Source organism: Anas acuta, chromosome 1 (genome assembly GCF_963932015.1).
Source record: "Anas acuta chromosome 1, bAnaAcu1.1, whole genome shotgun sequence".
NCBI classification, from domain to species: Eukaryota; Metazoa; Chordata; class Aves; order Anseriformes; family Anatidae; genus Anas; species Anas acuta.
The window spans coordinates 167,102,968-167,124,199 of NC_088979.1; the positions used below are offsets into that span (position 1 = coordinate 167,102,968).

Here is a 21,232-nt window from a genome sequence, read left to right on the forward strand (position 1 = left end):
TGAATGTTTACAATTCCTCAGATTCCTCACACAATGCTCATCCCCACCAAGACAGAACCTCAAGGGGATTCCAGGACAGGGAGCTCTACTTACAGAGGAGCAAATCAATCTTCTCTACTTTGGCTATTAACACGGGGAACAGAAGATAAAGTTATTTAGAGGATTGTAGCATAGAATTGTAAATATTCAGAAATAAGGGAAAAATCATGTGTATGGCTTCTTTGCTGTAATTGAAATGGAAGGATACCTGTGTGTTGTCAGGGTGTGCATGTATATACATGTATATATAGGGTGTGTATATATATATGTATGTATATGTATATGTATAAGTGTTTAGAGGGGTCCAAGAAAAATTAGTTATCTGAGTAGCAGATTCATTGGTCCCACTGATGTACTGTGCATTCTTTCCAATAAGGTGGATAAAGGATTGCTCACTACTTCACCTCTTTCTCAGGTGGTAACACCAGAAGAGAATTCCTGCTTTCTTTTTTTCTACAGAAAGTGAAGAATTTAACTATGAAAAATAGTTAAAATCCAAGAGTCCCGAGCAGGATCTGAGACTGCAAGCATCTTACAGTACAGCATACGATAACATGATGGGTTCATGCCCTCCCTGATCTTTCAACAGCAGGCAAAATGCCCTGTTTTCAGCCCTTTCTCTCATCATAGCCCTGAACAGAGTAAAGAGGTCTATATAATTAATGTTAATCTTGGCAATAGTTAACTAATGTAAACATTGTTAAAATCTTTTTATTAGCTTAAGCATTCTTCTTAGAAGTGTTTAGGTGCCTATTTTTATGGAGGAATTACCTTTAGAGCTATTATTCGTTCTATGTCTTTATAAAAAGACTTCTTTATTTTCTGTCTTATGTTCAGTTTTTATTCACTGTGTAGATTTTAATGTGTTAAATATATAGTGAAAACTATTTTTTTTTTCTTTCCAGAGTAAGTTATTTGATTCTCAACACTGGTATTCCTCAATAATCCCCATAAATGGTAAAAGCTGTAAACTCAAAGTTATAATTAGATCAGGTATATTTTCTGTTGTTGTTAAAAAGGAAATAGCCTTTTTGCCAAGACTGTCAGTTATAACAATATGAAAGCCAAAGAAAATATTAACATTTTCACTGTACTTTGTTACTAAACAATGAGAATACTTTTCCTCTATATTAGGAAATCTCAGTAGGCTCTTCCAGAAGTATGGCTGGGTCTCAGTTGCTACCCTTTCCTCAGCCAAGGTAGTCAAAACAGCTTTAGAGATGTTCATTGCACACCTTTTCTGTGAATTTCTGGCTGGTTTTCAAAAGATCTGTTTTGTGATATCAGCCCTCAGAGCCACCTGTTTGAGGGACTGCCTTTTTCCGCGGAATAAATTGCTACTCGTGGCCAGAAGAGGTGCTTAAGTGAGAGGGTTTTTATGAGAAAGCAGTCTAACAGGATGTTTTCCTCGCAGAGTGGCATGGAGCTGAAGGACTGACTTCCCTGCAGACAGGAATGGTCCCTGGGGAGGTGGCTCGGGTATGTGAGCCAGAGCCCTCCATCAGAGGGCAGCCACCAGGCGGGACCTCTATGCTATGGAGGTTGCACAGCAAGCCACAGAGCACTACTGCTCTGTGTAACATGTAACAGCTGCTCATCATTTCTGCTCAAGATGCTACTTCAGTTCTGCCTTCCTCCTAGCTGAATTAGCAGTGCCATACCCCTCTGTCTTCCCTCTGACAGAGGAAATTGTCCCCGTTTACCCCAGGAGGCATCCAGCTGCCTGCAGCCACCTCAGCTCCATCTTGCCTCTCCCACCTCAGCTCCTGCCACTGACTCATTGTTGCCATCTGTGTGCCTGGACAACAAATTTGTCTCTGTCACCACCCATCATTTAAGCTGAAATAGGCTCATGGACAGTATGGCACAATCTGAGATTCACAGATTCCATCAGGTGGTCTCTTTTCTTGGTGATTGTTGTTTTGTGTTTTGCTAAGTGGCAGGTGGGTGGCTGAAATCATTTCTATTCATGCTGAATGACACGATAGAAATAGTTTTTTAAAATAAAGTTACATGAAGGATCTGCTGACATGTATGAGAGGGAGGGAAGCTAGTTCAGAACAAAACAAAACCGCCAGAGAAGAAAGCAATAAACCCTAAGAGCACTCATTCTGGTGGCAGGAAAAAAAAAAGTTTAAAAATAAAGCAGCAACACCAGCCTGAAGTAAAGAGTCACAATATCAGAAAAGACAAATAGTTTACTCAAATATGTGTGCATTCAAATATCTATGGGCCACTCATGGATAATGAGAGGAGAGTAAAAGACAAGCATTAACACAACTTTCACTGCAGACTCAAGGAAAGCATTCCCCCAGTATTGATAGCAGATGCCTCACAGATACTGTCTGGTGAAGTTTGTGTGATATTTATAGTAATATGTGGTAATATGTATTACTGTTAAGGGGATGAAACTAGTGTTGTCACATCTCTATATGCACAGTGCTGCTTGGTAAATGTTAGAGATGTGTTTACACTGACAGGGCATCTGTAGCCCAATTCAGAGGTAGGTGGCTAACTCACAGTCTTCACAGTAACAAACTCAGATTAGTAAATACAGAAGCTTTGATTAATGCTTATGGATGTGTGTTTAGTCATCACAATTCACAGAGTATGGATTTAGTGCCATCGACAAACCTCAAGTTAAGGGCTGATTAGGTAACATTTGATCAATGGGTTGAAACTGTGAAAAAAGTTTCCTAAAGTGTTGTTTGAAGAAAGCAACAAAAAGGTTAGCGCTCATGCCAAACACACAGAAATGTGCTTTCTTGGTATTTTCACAGCTCAAAGGTGTGATTGAATCAAACATTATTTTCTTGTGCAAATGTGGAAACATTGATGAAGTTGATTGTCCTATGTGAGATGTTTGGCATTTCTGGATAACCGCTCTATGTCTGTGACCATTCCTTCTCCTGGGATTTATCATGGTTTTATGTTTCTCACTTCTCACTTACCTCACCCAAAATGTTGTCCACTGACTTGGTATACACAATGTTGGCACTCCCTTTCCACTAATTTCTATTGATTTTATCACTTTTTCCCCTTCTATGTTTTATGTTTGCGTAGATTCTTAAAAATGTAAACACAATGCTGTGAATTTATTTCCAGCTTTTTATATATATGTTAGAAATAAACTCCCTTTTCTTTCTGCAAAACATTTCTTCCTTACCAACATACCACTTGCACATTTAACATCCACAAAGATTAAGTAGCATACAGGGAGCTGTTTCTACTTTTACGAATAATCCAAATAGTTCCTCCCTAGAAGAGCGTTCTTTCAAAACTAGTTGTTAGATTCAAGAGGTGGGGTGATCTGTAAAATCTTTGTTTCGTGGCCACCCAGTGCTTCCAATGAAACCAATCTTTGCATATTCAAATATCCCAGTGACTACACAGAAAATCATGATGCATAACTAACTCAGGATCAGCTGCATGAGTATGGGACTTACAATGAACACTGATGTGATGTAACTTTTAATTATTTTCTAATGCAGACGAGGATCCAATGTCTCTCTGACTTTGGATATGAGTAGTTTGGGAAGTGTTGAACCTTTCGTCTCTGTGCCGACTCCACGAGAAAAGGTGGCAATGGAATACCTGCAGTCAGCTGGCCGCGTCCTGACACGGCAGCAGCTCCGAGACGCAGTCGCATGTTCTCATTTACTTCAAACAGAATTCATGGTGAGTTTAACAAGAAGCTTTAAACGAGGATTTTTACATAATTGGCGCAACAGAAACTATGGAAAAAAAAAATTGGGCAGCATTTTATTATCAAGGTGCAAATAATTTCTGAATGGCTGATGAGATTGTTCCAAGGTGGTATTTTATGTTTAGAAATCTGAACTCACTGAGATAAATAGTTCATAAATAACTGTTACCTATAGCCGTAGATAACACAGGTTCTTTCCAGTTTGAAGTTCCATTCTTAGATGGGATAAATGTTGTATTAGAGGTGCAGTACAAACAGCCAGGACTGTAATGCTGTGACAGTTTCAGAGGGATCATAAAGGATGTGATGACAGAAAACACAGTAATAATTGGAGGTTTTGTTTATCCCCATGTAAACATCATCTAGTAATGTTTATAATTTGAAGTCTACAATTTTAGGCGGTATAAATGACATTTCTGGAGCAGACAGGGACACCAAAAAAGAGAAGCAGCTCCTGAGTCAGTTGAACATTTCTTTAACAAACACTCCTTACTGTGGGCCTTTTTGGTCTTTTACAAGACCAAAAAAAAAAAAGAAAGTCTCCTACAACTCTATTTAATATTAAAAAGGGTAAGAAGGTAAAACCAAGACAGTGGCCAGGAAGAAACAAATCACAGGAGGAAAACTAACTCAGGGAAAACACACTATTAAATATTACTTCAGGAAGACCTGAAAGAGACTGGTATTGCAAAACAGCCAGATAAAAATGTCTATCAGAAAAACGGAGACAGTCTTTACAAGGGAAATGGAATAAAGCGTAAACAGAAGCCAGTTGAATGTGGAAGCTGAATAAGGCAGACCAAAAAAAAAGGTTTTGAACTTACAGAAAACCCTATAGCTTTATTTTTAAATAGATCAAAAGCACAAAACATAACAAAGAGTATGAGGATCAGTAGAAGATCAAAGGGTAGAAAAGGTGAGGTGACAGGAGAAAAGTGTTTGTGTTATTTATATCCGTGGTCACCACAGATGAACATACAGAATTTCCTACCTGTGCGACAGAAGTAGATTAAAACAGATTGCTAAAGGGTCTGTCTGATATTGAAGTGTTAATGGAACAGAACAAATCAATAAATTGTATAAAAAGTAAACACTGGAATAAGCTGGGCCCAGGAGTCCTGAAGGACTTCATATTTATAGTTACTGATGTGTTAACAGGGCAGGTGTACACTTGGGCGCCAGTATTTGGGAAATCAGAGGGCAGAGTTAACAAGAGTTTTCCAGAAGGGCTCCAGAAGAGATTCAGAGAACTACAGAGCTGTAAGTCTGGTGTATGTATCAGAGAAATTGCAAAGAAACTAATAGTTATGTGAGCAAATGCAGTACATCAGGGAAGAAGCAACACAGTGTTTGTAGCATAGGAGGGATTTGTAGCCTATACGGTTGCTTCTCAGACTGAAAGGAGGCTGTCCAGTGGCATCTATTTCAGATGTGGTACTGACCAAGATGCTCAAAAGCCATTTAGGAAAGGGAATAAATAGTAAGGACAAAGTATGATGATGATACTGAATTATGAAGAGTAGTAAAATTAGAAATGGACTTCAAAGAAGTTCCAGATGGATTATATGAGTGTAACAAGGTAGGTGAAATTCAGGATTGAAATAAAATGTTATGTGTCTGGGGGAAATAGTTTTATATACTTCATTCGGTTCTGAAACGGAGGGCTAAGAGTCATGGGAAAAGGAATAGAGAATAAAATAGAAAACATCTTTATGATGGTGGAAAAACCTATATGACAGTCAGAAGTGCAAGCTGCTTTGATCACTTCATTTCGAAGCATGTATGGAAGTATGGTGAATATAATCACAGGCTAGAGCAGCTTCTGTATCCAATGATGCTAGATAGACTCAAGCAAGGACTCCTTTGACTAGGAAAGTCCTTTATAGGCTCTAACAGAAGCCTATAAAATCACGAGTAGCAAGAATGTGAACATGAGTGAAAATTCATTATATTTCTTGCTAAAAGAATGCAATCAGGTGGCCAGGTTAAAAATAAATAAATAAATAGATAGATAAATAAATAAATAAAATGAAAAGCTCATCCTGTTCCTACAGTTCCTTCAGGTGTCCTGCTATTTACTGCTATCAGAGGGTACCAGATCAGACAAACCTAACACACAAAGCTACCCAACCCAATATTAGCATAATGTTTTTAACTTTTACAACTCATTAGCAAACCAAACTAAACAAGCAAAACTTTTTAAGACTGGTTAATAGCTCAGATTTAATAAATAGAGACTCACAGAAACGTGTATCCCAATGGGACATATAAGAGCAGGAAGACCTATACAACACTGATCTTAACAAAAGCATACAGGCAATTCAATTCTTTCTAAACATGCCTGAGCATGTGATTCCTTGGAGTTTTATTTCCTTTACAATTTGTGCATGTAAGTCAGTAAAACAGATGAGTGCCATCTTAGTCTGAGTAGTTTTTCATTATGAATAATAGCATTCCTATAAAACAGTCCTGTCTTTTTTTCACCTTTACAGAAACAGGGTTTAGAGTGAAAGTCATTTGCTCAGGAAAAATAAATCACTAGGTTGTTTTACCAACAAATGGTCAGACAGCGTACATGGAAAGAATTTTAAGCATCCAACATTCTTTTATCACCATTTGTGCCATCCATTTTCTGTCATTCTGCAGCTTAGACAGGAAAGTTGGAAGAAATAACATTTTCATGTTTAAAGCCCCCATGTTAGAACTCAGTTTGTACAAACAACTTGGCATGTCCACAGCATCTCATTTACCCAAATCTTCTCACACAGCATCCATTCATGGCTTTGGGTCAATGGATACTCACATTTTATTCTTCCTTCAGTGGGGCACAACATAACTCTGGTCATTCATTTTTTTCAAGGAATTCTATTGAAAAGATCATGGCTTTTCTGTTCTGGTTTTAAATCTTTCTTTTAAATATGTTTTAAGAAGAAGCTGTTGAACAGTTTCTGTTTAATGTCTTCCTTGCTACAGATAATAGCTTTATTAGGAACTTAAAGCATGCAAAGTTCGCAATATATAACCATTGCCCGCTCCATTCACTCGGCTTGTTTTAACTAGCTAAGAAAATATAGTAACGCAGTCTTCTTGAGACTAAAATGAATATTTCCCATGAAAATCTTCCAAGTGTGCTAAAAATTGAGAAATGTTCAAAGTTTTCAATGGAAAACTAAAGCATGATCAGTTTTAGGTTATCTTTGGTTTAAAAAATTATTATTTTTTAATTAACAGTTTAGAGAACTAATAATTATACTTTTTATTTGTAAAAACTAGTCAGCATCAAAAAACTTTTCCACAATATTTATTAAGAAAGAAAAAGAACTATTCTTTTTATTTTTTTTTCCTTGGCTGACAGAAAGTTTGAATAGTTTTACTTGGGGGAACTGAGGGAATGCACCTGATTTGGCAATGAGGAAGATATATAAATTTCCCAGCATATATTTCTTCAGTAGCCTGAGCTACTGCTATTCAAAAAATACTTGGGAATTTGGTGACAAAACAGAAAAATTCATGTTCCTGAAACACTGGAATGTCAGAAAATACAATCGTGCATGGGAAATGCCAGCTAGATAAATCTATAAATTTTTTGTCTCATCAAAATGGAGGGATGGGTATAAAAAACATTTGCCTGAATTTTCATAAATGTTGCCACATTATCTCTGCTCTCAGAGACCCAAATCATATTTCTTTGTTTATAAGCAAAACAAAGTTTTTGTTGTATTTGAAGGTCCAGTGTGAGCCAGAGTATCACCCAAATAGGTGAAGTAGCCCATGAACAAAGGCATATATGCAGGACGTGTAGTTACACGCATGCAACTGTGCACCTTATAAATTATTTATAATTATTTAAATATATATATTATATATGTTTTGTAAAACAATTTGGTTTACTAAAACAATTTGATATATATTGTCTAGACATCTACAGATTTTGTGTGCTAATTTGCAAGTGTTTGTGCTGGGCTTATTTTCCCCTGCTAGCAGGGATGTTTTCCCCATACTATCCTGAATTTTATTCTGGAATCACCTCTTGCATTTCATAGCCAGCCTCGCAATAAGTGACCCGTCTATGGCTGTGATCCACAGCCTATTGGCAGATTTCTGTCTGTGCCCTTGGCCCCACAAGTACTTGGGTCTGAAGGATGACAGCCGTGCTTCTGAGTTTTGCCAAAGTCCAGGACAGGCTGTAGACTTAAAAAACAGCTGATTTTGGAGGAAAATGCTTTAGTAAATTTTCCAGCGGCTCAAGTCAAAGGAGGTTTGCATTGAAAAGGGGAAGAGCAAATACCTTTTGTGCCTCCTCATGTGTCTGCAAGAGGCATTTATATAATATGCCACTGTCTCTTTGGATAAATGTCCCAGGCTAGTAAGGGAGTTCTGAAGTCTCTAGAAATGACTTTGCTCTTAAGCAGAAGTATTAATTTACCAAAGATCAAATTCCAGCTTACACGAAGATAATTTAAACAGTGGTGGCCAAAAAAAATCAGTGAAAAATGAAGATTTGAGTCAACTGAAGCATCTTGCATATCCTGTCTGGTAAAATGTCCCCCCAAATCATGGAAAAAATAAATAAATAAAAATAAACTTATGTCTCATTTTACCAGTTCCAGAAGTTTTTGTTGTTTTTTTAAAAGAGCAGTAGCAATTCTTCAGGACCTCAGAATCAATGTGATTCGATTCTTCCCTCCTTATACCAAATGAAGCATTTTGTTCAACAAAAACTAGGAGGAATTTTGCTTTTCATTCTGACAAACAACTTGAAAAACAGTGATTTTAAACTGATCAAGAGCAGATTGTCACATTAGGTATTTGCACAACTGCAGATTTAAAGGTGACAATGTCTCTCAGAGGCTAAAAAGTCAAAAGGAGAATGAAGAGAAGTGGGTTCATTTTTTAATTATGCTTTAGAGTATTTAGACTGTATTAAAAGATTAATAGTGTCTTTAAAAAACAAATAAAATCTTTAAATGACATTGTTAAGGGCTTTGCACAAAATTAGAAAAAAAAAAAAAAAGCAGACATATATTAATATTTAATTGTTTTGATAGTTCCTGGTCCATTTATGTAAAATTTTTCTCTGTTCTGGTATGATACTGCACTTTTCAACTCCATTTTTCTAGTACTATTGTGTTTTCTAACCTATCTCCTAATCCTATAAAAACCTTGCTTTTAATAATTCATCAGAAGTGTTCCTTGGAAGTCAACCCTTCAATATGCAACTCCTGTGTTTATTAAAGGAAGGGTGTTGACAGGCTTGAGGTGGGAACCACTTTTTTTCTTAATAACTTTGATGTCAAAAGACAGTTGTGTAACAGCAGATGGCCTTCTGGTGATAATTTCCTGCATGGCTCCTTCGGAAACACCAATCTTATTTAATTTATTTTTTATAGGAAATACCAATGAATTTTGTGGATCCCAAAGAAATTGACATCCCAAGTCATGGAACTAAAAACCGCTATAAAACAATTTTGCCAAGTAAGTGAGTTATCCCATGGTTCCCTACTACGGAATTTAGTTCTTCTTTTACAATATATTGCTGTGAAAATCTATCTGTCTTTATCTTTGATCACTGTCTACCTACTCATAAGTGTATTTGTAGTCTATGTAGAAAGAAAAGCCCAGTGTTGGAGGACTGGCCAATGCAGGACTCTACATGGATGCCTTAGTCAGTAGGTACACTTTGGCTGCATCCCAACCACTTGCGGAAATGCAGCCGGGGTGCATGCTGGTTTTCTCTGGACATCAGCTCAAGCAAAGGGGTAGAAAGAGCGCTGTGCCTTGCAATATCTTCCCTAGTCTGGGGAATGAGAGGACCAAGGCTGTTGCCTGCATCACAGCCCACACCATCCTGCAGTGTGCACCCCATCACTGAATTCCCTCCGGTTGGGTCAAGCTACTTGGGATCCTGTCTCACTTTAAGTCGCCCAGACTAAAAGAGCAGTTGCATCCTATCCTTTCTCATAGTGGACTTCCTACTTTATAAGTCCTCTGTTATTTGGGTTTTGTTGGTTTGTTGTTTTGATTTTTTTTCTTCTTCTCCATGCATTGCATGGCTTTGTGGGAATCTGTTTATACTAGAAAGAAAACCACTCTCACACAGTGCTGCCTCATCATTGCCGTGGAGATATTACTGCTTTGCTATACTGCTTCTGTATTTTCATTGGCCCAAATAATTTATTTCTGACATAGTTACAATTGCTTTATTATAATTAGAGGTGATTGAAAACTTTTCAGTGGAATAGTTTTCCTTCAAAATGCACATTTCTCTGAAATTGAACTATTTTTATAACATTTCTTGGGGGATACTGAGACATTCCATTTCTCTTTCATTAATCATTTTGTTTTGTGTTCAGTTTCAAAATAGGTTGCAGAACTTTAAATATTGCACTAAATATAGATATGAACAGTCGTGCTTTTATAATATTTTGACAGTATTGAAGTGGAAAACTTCTGTGACTCTAACTGTTGGGGGACACTCCCACAGAAAAATGTAAACACAACTTTTTGCTTGGGTTTGGAATGAAGAATACTTTCTAAATGATAGCATGTCCTATCAGCTAGGAAGCTGTTTTCTAATTATCTCTGTAATGTCCTTGTAGAACTATGTTATACACTAATACGAGTGAGTATACGAACTCGCACACTTTAAATTACAGGATTTTTCTCAGTGAGCCTGGATGCTCTGTAACTTGATCGCACCATCCAAAGACCTTGCAGTCAGATTAATGAAAAAGGTGGCCTTCAGCTGCTAGATTGGTCTCAGAAACACGATACATGGCTGGGAAAGAAACCCCTTGTGTTGAGCCCTCGCTTCCCTTCAGCCACCAGCAGAATTCCCGCTGCCTCCAGGGCCGGTTCCTCTGTTGCAGCGAATGGCTGTGTGTGGCTGAGTGCAGTGGTGGGATGTTGAAGGGAATTAAACAAATGAAAGCAATTGAATACAAGTTATCAGTTACCAAGTAATCAGAAAATTAAGCGGCCCCCGACAGTTTGGCCCAGTGTCAACAGGATGTGCACAGAAGGCGAAATCCTGACCCCTTTGACGAAAGCAGGAGTTTGCCATCGGCTGTGGCGGAGCCAGGATATCACCCAAGCCTCCCTCTGCCTGACAGGCAGCATTTTTTAAGGAGATCCCCCTTCCTACAGCGCCTAGCATCAGGTTTGCCTTCAGCAACACCTTGCAAGTGCAAAGAGCCCTGTTTCGGTGCCGCATGTGTTTCAAATTGGGCCGCAGCAGCTGGGCCGCAGTTGATGCTGATGAGTTTTGAGAATCAGAATGCCTTTGTGTTTTCACTTCCAGCTAGCTGGGGCATGCAGCTGACTCTGAGGCACATTTTCAGTCAAAACTTACTGCCGGTGTGCACCATAGCTACTCTCTGACAGGCGCTTTGTAACCCTCCTTGACAGAAATCAAAAGGTCTGTTGTGTGTTAGCACCAAGCTTTTTCAAAGGAGATATTTTGAGGAGCGAGGCACACGCTCATAATAAATACTCGCACACCCACGCCCAGTCCAAAAAGGTTTGGAAACGATTTGCATGATTAAATAGAGCAGCCTTCCTGCTTTCCTGCTCAGATGATATCAACCTACTGCTTAGCGCACCCGTGTCAGCTTTTCCATTCCCAGCACTGGGCGCGTCTCTTGAATCGGGGCACCTGTGGTGACAAGTGACGTTGAGATTGATGGATTATCTCTAAAAATGCCCCCGTCTACCCACTCCACCCTCTACGCTGGGGAGGATGTTCTCATTTTCTAAGAGATAACTCGAACGCAGATAATTCTGTCACAGGGTGCATGGGGGCAGGTTAATGTTAGTAGATACTACCCAGACAGACGCAGGCTGGTGGAATAAAATGACTGCCTCGTGAAAATCACTTCTGTATGGAAAACTGTGATGTTCAGGAAATGTTACAATTCTGTGAAAGATGTTTCAGTTGCAGTATAGTATAGCCAATGCTCAAATACAAATGTGAGGGTGCCTCTGTAAGTTTTCTAAGTGTTGTTTGTTTCATAGCAATATGCTAATGCTCCAAACGAAGGGACAAGGCAAGTGGTTAGACTGCTCCTTGAGATCATTCTTTCTCCATCCCTCCTCCTGACCAAGATGCCACCTACTGGTCCTGTTAAACCCCTCTCCATATCTTCATTCAGCTGCATTCCCCCACCATCCGCTTACAGCACTTCTGGCTCCCTCTGAACGTGCTCCCAGTCCTACAGTCTCACCATGGTTACATCCGTGGGGCAGAACACCAGCCCTGGTACCCCCTCTTCATCCTCTCATTGCACACCTTCCCCTTCACCTGCTGTCTCCTGCAGCCCCTACCACAGCAGGACCTCAGCTTCAAAGACCTGTATCTTTCCCCCTTCCTATTTCACTTCTCCACCTCAAACCAGGTAAAATTGCTGTGGTGCTTCAGAGCGTGCGTGGGCTCTTGCTCACAAAGCACTTGAAGGTGCAAAGCACTTGGTGGGTCAGACCCACAAATCTACAAGCTGTTGTTGTTTGTACTAAAACTGGCTCTGGCACTCTGTTTAAAAACAAGGTGAAACTTAAATCTGAATTGTATGAACAAAGCACGTTCATACACAAGCTTATAGACAGATGCTGGGAAACCGTTCTCTTGCTGAGGATTTTTGAGCTCCCTTGTACTATAGTCCTGACTATGAACTCTATCCTGTTTGCTCCAGTCCTGCTCCCTAACGAAGGCAAAGGATCAACTGCAGATTTTTAGAGACAAATCTAAAAATAAATAAATAAAATCATATTTTCACAGCAGAATGTGAAAAAAATGTTTGATCTTGGGGGAATTCATCATGGATTCATCAAAAAACTTGTGTATTTCCATGTGATTTGACAAAATGTGTCCTAGTTGTAGTCACCAGTATCGTAACTGTTATCATATACTAATTATAATAGCCACTATTGTAATTGATTATTTAATTAATGTTAGGCTGCATAGTTAAAAATACAAATAGATATTAGGCAAACCTTATTTCTAGAAGATACGAGAGATTCCCTTTGCATCAATGAAGCTTTATTTTCTAGTGCTGATGTTTTAAGTGTAGTAACACTCACCATCATAAATCTGTTAGGTTTTCCATTGGGAAATCCTGATCTGTAATGAACGTACTGGGAAGTGACTCAGATGAGATTTAAAAATGGCATGTAGTTTACAGGTATTTCGTACATGAGGTGTTTTGAGGCTGTTGTATTATTTGCACGTCTAATACCCGTTCCCTGCCCTATAGTGCTATTCTGTACCTGGCATAGATTAGGGATACAGTCTGGTATGATTCTTCCATGTTCAGTGTTACAATATTTGTCAAAGAATACGAGAACCCATACTTGATTTATAGGCTGCAAGCAAAAACAGGCAAAATAGGAGTGGGTGAATTTCAAAACGCTTCAATATCTGAAAGCTGTATGACTCATTGGCTGCAAGTGTGGCAGCAGCCTGCCTCACAAAATGTTTGTTTTCCTTTCCTGGCCAGGAAAAAGAAATACCGTAAGGATAGCCCTTCTTACACCGTTTGAGTCCTACGGTCAGTAAGGTAACTGGGACTAGACTAAGAGTAACAAGTGATTTGCCTTGGAAGTACTACAAGAACAGACATACCCATGCCCTAAAGAATTTAGTACATAGCAGCGGTCTAAATGAAAGGGGAAAATAACTAACAACCCACAGCAGAATAGTTTGAGAAATGGGATGAAGCTCTGAGCCTTCATGACAAAGTGGTGTTCATACAGTGGATAAAACTCCAGTATCGATGGCACTGGGAAGGCTGTCTGGCAACACCATCCCTATACGGGCTCCTCTCATGGCTCCTCTGAAGCTACAGACACTTTAACTCCCTCTTATTCCTCCAGCCTGGTAAATTCATACCAGTATTAATTTGTTAAAGATGGAGCTAGAGGAAGCCTCTTCCACTTTAATGGGCGAGCTATTCCAGACTTCCTAGATACATGGAAAAAACAGCAGTAATTTTGCCTCAGTCAAAATTGTAGGAGGCATTTTTTATTAGCAATTACAAGTGCTTAACAGCTCTGCTGCACTTCAAGATGTTTTACAAACATTGATGAATTCAGCCTTGCAGCCACCATCTGTGTCTTCCCACTGTAGCTTCAGACTCTCAGACTTTGCCATCCTTGAGGAGAAGATGATTACCTCCGAGGTATTTGTCATACAGAACTCAGCTAATTACTTCCATTTGTGTGCAGTGACTGCTTAGTGGCTCTAGATCTTGAGCAGTGCTCAGGTGTTCCTCATTTCTGAGCAATGTGTGCAGCAATTATCTATTTCAGAAACGATTAGGACTGTTAATTTATAAAAGATCTCTATTCCAAAGCAGTGATTGTTTAGTTGATTGGAATTGGAAGAAAGTCTCCTAAATTCTGAAGCTGAGTTAGCCGCTCCTTAGTAACAGAGGAATTTATCCCAAGGTACGGTAAATAAGCTGGATGTTGAGTCTGCTTGGAAGAGGTTTTTTAAGGTAGGGGTCAAGCTACATCAGAATTGGAGGCATTGTGTGAGCTGGAGGAAGCGAGTGTTTTTTCAAGGCCACGTAGCCTGAGGCATTTGTGGAAATGGCTAATAATCACGCTGTGCTGAAAAGGAATGAGAGGTTTCCTGTCCTCATATTGTTAAGGGGGAAAAAAATGCTCTAAGTGAAAAAGTTGGGAGAGCTAGTACAAAGAGACTTGTAACACAAGCTAAGCAGGCTTCGTGTAGTGCTGTTAACACAGAGGACAAGACTTCCATGCACAGACTTTGAATTAAAAGACATTCGTTCATTTGTCCATTTTAAGAAACATACTTCATAACACGGGTATGAGTCCTGTACTGGCTCCACTCCCTTCCCACGAAGCTCCTGTCACCTCTAGGGGGAAAAGGACAAAGTATGTGTGGGATCGCCCTGTCTCTTCCTTTGATTTGCAAAGGTTTTATCTTTTCATAGGAACAGGATGAAAAGTCACAAAAGAAATTCAGAAGCAACTCTGAAAGTGCCAGTTTTTGCTGCAGCAAAACGTACATCAATAATATCTTTTGGTGTAAACTGCAGGGCCACCTAATAAATAGTGTTTTCGTACTACTCTACAGTTCAGCGTCCATGTAAAAATCTTTGAACACTTTGCCTTGATTGCACTCACACAGCAGCTATTCAGAGACCATTTCCAAACTAATAGGGGTCTGGACACTGTCAAAAAGCTGATGATTCTACTTAATTAATGAAGCAAACTCATGGAAGAAATTATTATTTTTTTTCAGTACAGAAATTTTGCTATATCATTTTGTTAAAACTAGAATATTCTTTCAGAAAAGGTGCAAAGAAAACCAAAGTGTGCCCCTACAGAGCCACTACATAGGCATCTCATTTCCCTTCTCCTTTTCTCTCTCCATTACAGTATGTAATTGAGAATTTACTGGCTTTAATTCCAAAAGGCTAGTACATGGGCAATCACATCATTACAAACAAACAAACAAACAAACAAAAACATCATTTGCAGGGGGAATTTTTTAACCCCCAGTTCTACAGTCAGCAGAACCGTGCCCCATTCTATTCTAGGTCATCCAAGACAGTGAAGGGAAGAAGAGCATGAAGGAAAATGTTTCCATATTTTGGCATTTTTTCTATAGCCTGTTACACACCAGTGTTCACAAATTGCGTCAGATGAGAACAGGGGGCTGAAAGAAAAGATAAGGATCACTTAGTCCAGACTTGTACAGTGAACATTGCATTGATATAGAAACACATAGCTGATTTCACCCCAGGCGGGGAGGACTTTTCTTAAATTAAATCCAACTGTAGTCATTGAAACAGCACAGCTTCATGCAGAGGTATCTAAGCTGAATCCAAAGGACTTGGTATATTTATCTAGCATCCTGCAAAGATATGACAAGCTGCAGAGACAGTCTAGACAGGTCAGCTGGATACTCAACATAGGCAGATTAGAACTTACTTGAACATTGCCCAGACATGATAGTATTCCTGTAATGTCCACAGCTTACTGAGATACTTCTACACAGCCCAGAGCTGTGCAGTGTAGGTATTCCTTAGTTTCACGTGATGAGTCTTTGCAGCAAAAAAAAAAAAATAAAAAAAAATCATGCATAATGCTGTAGTGCTTGACAACCCCGAATAACCATAGATTATTTTCTTCAACAAGTCTTTGATTCTCTATAGAAATCTTCTAATTATGGGTTTTCTTTTCAATTTCCGTCTTCCTTGTGCTCTTAGATCCTCTAAGCAGAGTGTATTTGAAACCAAAAAATCCATCTGACTCCTTGAGTACCTACATAAATGCTAACTACATTAGGGTAAGTAAATGTACACTCTTCCTGTGCTTTTGAGAATATTTGATTTTCCAACTGAATAGCTGTTTTTGCCAAGGTACCACTCATTTTATCCCTACCCATCTGCATTGATAAATCCTATAATCTTTTTGTCTACATTGCTGTGATGGAAGTAGTTTCATGATCTGTTTGTGCCGTAGACCACATAGCCATCAATGTGCTAAAGTGGCTGCAGTAAGGAAAAGGTTATCAAATACATATAAAACATTGAGAAACACGTTCATCACTGTTTCTGTTTAATTCAGTATTTACTGTATTTAGTATTTATTGTCTCGCTGCCTTATAGGAAGGAAAAAAAGGCTACCTTTTAACGGAGACAGAAATACTGGTATTTTGGTAAAAAAAAAAGATCAGAGTCAATAGTAATATAAGCTCTACAGTTGCTCATGCCAGTCATGTTACGTACCAACATCTTCAGTACTGATGTGTTTTTTTTCATACATAACTATGTGAACTGATAGTCCTGAAATCACCAGTTAAGTAATTAAATGGATATTGTAACAGCTTTTGCAAAGGAGCATAAACAGATGTATTAAATATACACATGGGCTCCAGCATGCACATTTTTTCACCTGTTTACTCCCTATATTGTGTGGTTACATGGTGCAAGCACTTTACCAGTATGAACCCTGTTGGATAGTATTATTTCTAAGTATCAGCTACGTAGTAATCCTCAATGACACACATAGAGTCTTCTTAAAATCCTGACACAATGTATGCTGCATAGAATACTAAGAAGCTACTTCAATAATGTTTTAGGAGTATAGTCCTTTACCTGCAAAATTAAATGTTTTGATTAGTTATGTGCTGGATCCTCAGCTGGAATAAATGTATTACTGCAACTGAAATTACAGCCCCTGAGCTCAATGATGATATTGCTTATTTAAGTAACAGTACATGAATATATACGGACACATCCCTCACACCTCTCATGCTGCCTCACATTACATTCTGTACTTTCAGTGTTCTGAATGAAAGACATCATCATGTCACCGAGCAGAGCAATTCTCTTTCAAGAGCAACAGCACGACTCTTCCATCAGCCAGGCCACGCTTTGAGTCCTCTGGGATCTCCCTGCCCTCTGCCACCACCCCACATGCCCAAATACTGTGATTTCTCCTGCTGCTGCCACTGGTAGTGGTGTCAGTGGTGAAATGAAATCATTAAGCTCACTGGGGTCCTGACACACTGATCTCTGACAGTACATTCAGGCAAATTGGTCAGCAGAGAGAGGACTATTTGTACCAGCTGAGGATCTATCCTGTTGGTCCATACAATGCATAACAGTGCAGAAGAGCTCAGCCAGGGAGAAAGGCACCCAAAAGAAACTGCTGTGGTTAGGGACCCCCACACCACCTCCAACTGCTCTGCAGTCATTCCCATCCCACATTGCTAGGCTCTCCTGATCTGCACTGCTGTTGGGATCCCTGTCACTGCACAAACTCCCAAGTTCTCCTTTTCACCTGAAAAATAAGAAGGCAGTCTCATGTTTTTCCCATTTCTTCCTGCCTTTCCCTCCCTTCTGATCCTCCACTGTTTACCCAACCTTTCTTTGCCTTGTGTCTCAGGACTCCCTGTACTGATGCTGTCCCTCATATAAGGTCTCTTAAAGTTGCTTCTCCGTTAGCAAAGATTCAGAGTCCTTGCCTTCACAAGCATTCATGTATTTTAAATCTTTTTTTTTTTTCCTGTCATAAATCTTCATAGAAACAGTTTTATTGTTCTCATTTTTTTTATCTGGCTTCTTGACCATAAACTACATTGTAAACAGGGTAAGCTAGAAGAAGCCAAGTAAGCAGAGAAATTTGAGAGGGACTGATGTATGCCCAGGATCATTTCAGTTCATTGAATCAGTAATTCTCAGAGGAAAAACTGTTCTACTGAAAAATTTCTGATCTGCTCTACTGTTACTCATAATTGTTTTCAGTTCAAATAATTTTTCTTCTTCTTTTTTTTTTCAGTTCCAGATTCTTCTTTCTGCTCTTTTAGGACATTCACCTGCAGTTTTGGTTGACCACATGAATTTAAAGTAAATGCTTTTGTGTCTGTTTCTAAACCAGGGATACGGAGGTAAAGAGAAGGCTTTCATCGCAACGCAGGGACCCATGATTAATACTGTGAATGATTTCTGGCAGATGGTTTGGCAAGAAGATAGCCCTGTCATTGTTATGATCACAAAGCTGAAAGAAAAAAATGAGGTATGACAACTAGCCAGACCAAGAAATTATTGCAATGGCTGCATTCTGTAGAAAGAAACTTAGCAGATATGGAAGTAAAACAGCAGATAACCAGCTCTTAAGTACTCTTGTAACTAGTAATGTGAAAAGTAATGTTAGGGAACCCAATCACACCTGTTCCAGTTGCGTAGCCATCAAAAGAGACATGTTTAAAAAAAAAAAGAAATTCCTTTTTCTAGATCTGTGCTGTTGGTTTCATTATTTATTAAGAAACACCTAATTTATCTGGTGGTCACCTCTGCAATTCTTGCTTGTTACTTTCTGTTATGTAAAAAATAGATGTGTAAATGGGTAGTGTTATGATTAGAGGTTTCCTGACATGGTTGAAGTTTGTACTTTGCTGTAATAGCAGTTTTTGAAACCCTTCCAGGTACAACAGATCATCTAGATCATCCCAGAGATAGAGCTGGGGCTCCCAAATGCCAATACTATGGAGAGACTTAGCCAGGATGGAAACACGTATCTCTTTTCCTTAGTACCAAGTTCAGGTGACAATAGCATTTTAATTGCTAATGGCCGTCTAGCTCCTGTTATGTATTCTGTGTAGTTGGATTGCTTCCCAACTACATCTTTAATAGCTTTATCTAGTATTTATATAAATTTTTACCATGCTTTCCTTGATAGTGCCAGAGTCTGTGCTTTGCTGTCAGACATTAAGAACAAAAAACACTCTCCTGTGCAGCAGGCCAATAGAAAGCTCTGTTTTGGAAGTTTGAATGTTATAGAAGTGGTTTAAAGGGTTTTTGGACAAAAGAAAGACTGATTTAAAGGAGTTTGACTTCTTTCTTGTGTCCAAACTGGTAGATGAAGGAGCTCTTCCCATCTCCAGGTAGGTGCCTCAACCACGCCTCAGCACCTTGTCAGATAAGTACCAAGGCCATATTGCCCCTGCTCCACTCACCTCCCTGCACTTCAGAGTCAGCTGAATGTGGTGACAGAGAAACAGAATTTATTCAGGTAAATTTCCCAGTCTCAGTGGTCAGGGGACCGAGATCCTGGGTGCATTTCCATGGTGCAAACTCACTGCCCCATTTAAAGGTGGACTTAGTCAACGCACTCTTCCTTCCTGCTGCACTTGACCAATGCTTGGCTCTTTGTCACCATGACTTTGGCCTTCTAGTATGAAGTGGCTTTAAAATCCAGTGGATTTTAAGACAAGTGTATGCAAAATACAGGTCAGTGCTAGAAAATATCCCAAGACATATTTCCAAACCAGGTGCCATTTTGAACTAGGCTGTTCAATCCAGCGTCCAGAAGCCTAAGTTAAAAGGATTAATCCTGAAATTGTAGGAAAGCTACTACAACCCAATTGTCCAAAAGAATAAATATTTCACTGAGGAAATACTGCCTGTTTAAACACTCACATCTGACACTGTACAAGAAGAATGACTTGAAAGAAGTGCCCAGTGGTTTCCAAGGTGTCAGGAAGCCCTGTGTTTACCTGAGTTACGCAGTCCTTCAGCTCTGGTGTTTATCCGCATTGTTGTGGCCTGGCGGTGGTAATTTCCTCCTAATAGAAAGGGTGGAGAATCTCAAGTAGTTCCCAGGCTATATAGAGAGGCTGTGTCTGCACAAGCTGTCCTGCCCTGTCTAGAAACCTTAGGAACTCTCCCACTGTTAGCACATTTGTCCTGGAGCCTCTCTTGCTTTTGAAAAGAAAACAGCCTGGCTAACGGTTGTGCTCAAGAATATTAATTCAACTTTAAAGTATTTGCGGTGTATGAGGAAGGCAATAACAGAAGTTAATTAGCATAATAGTGCTTGATATATTTTCTTCTCTGTGGTCTGCTGTATTTCTGTCATTTTCTGGGAGGTACGTTGGTAATATTCACGCATACAAATGCCTTCATATTTGAAAGCATGCTCATGTACTTATCCACGTGCACAAGCAAATTCCCATACCTGATTCACACGTATAGGTCTCTTTCCTCAATTGGTGTTAACATCACCAACCTCCCTTTCAACTGTATTGTACTAGAATGTATGAAGTACTTTGTGGGAAGGGAGCTCTGAAATAACATACACATGAAAAACAATAAGCTCAACAATAAATTAATTTGGCGTAAGTAAAGTTATCTGGGACATCAATTCCCTAGTTGAATATACAGATGTCATGAATTTGCAAAAGGAAAGGAAATTGTGTGAAATGATTATACACACAGGTTTCTGTGGAGTTAGTTCCTTTCATGAGGTGAAAAACAGTTAAGACTCAATGTAGCAGGAATTTCTGTAAGATGGATGAAAATATAATGTGAAAGTAGAATGCTGAGTAAAATATTCATTTCAGCCATGTGAGAAAACATGGAACATGAACTTTTTGTTTAGATTCTTCATTTTGATGTCTGATGAAAAAATTGAGATTGTTTAGTGAGCAAGAATAATGCTAAAGAAATTATGTCTGCAGTGAATATTTTAAACAGAGTCTGTAAAACTTTTACTAAAAACTGAACAGTGTCTGAACAGATTAGAAATCTACCTGGCCAAGGAGAGTGCACAGCAAAGGAACTTCTACCTGTTAATCAAGAAACATATTTTGGGAAGCATAAATAAAACTACTGTGCACCATTCTGCAAGAAGAAAGAGCTAGCACTAAGAGATGCATGAAACAACGCATGTTTATTCTACTCAGATAATGGAAATCTTGTTGTCAGTCATTATCTAGGACAATCTTGTTAACTCATTATTAAAACCTCATATCACTTTTTATGCAACATTTTTTCCCTCAGTCTATAGGCACTCTAACCATAGCAAAGTAGATTTTGGAAATCAGAAATATTACCTTTTGCAGAATTCACATGAGGCTCTTTGAAGATCACTCATTATTGCCAATGTAGAGATGTCTCAGGGTTATAAAACTTGAGAAGATCTGGTCGTAACTTTGAGGATTTTTGTATATAA

At 39.0% G+C, this 21,232-nt stretch overlaps 1 protein-coding gene across 5 annotated transcripts in view; it reads left to right on the forward strand.

Annotated features, from left to right (window-relative positions):
• PTPRR (protein tyrosine phosphatase receptor type R) overlaps positions 1-21,232 on the forward strand; it is a 141,885-nt gene that overhangs the window by 104,565 nt on the left and 16,088 nt on the right. For all 5 annotated transcript variants that reach the window (XM_068669200.1, XM_068669204.1, XM_068669202.1 and 2 more), the window contains 4 exons: positions 3,531-3,717; positions 9,136-9,220; positions 15,982-16,061; positions 18,158-18,295. In XM_068669200.1, the coding sequence (XP_068525301.1) occupies positions 3,531-3,717; positions 9,136-9,220; positions 15,982-16,061; positions 18,158-18,295 (490 nt within the window). The remainder of the gene's footprint in view (positions 1-3,530; positions 3,718-9,135; positions 9,221-15,981; positions 16,062-18,157; positions 18,296-21,232) is intronic.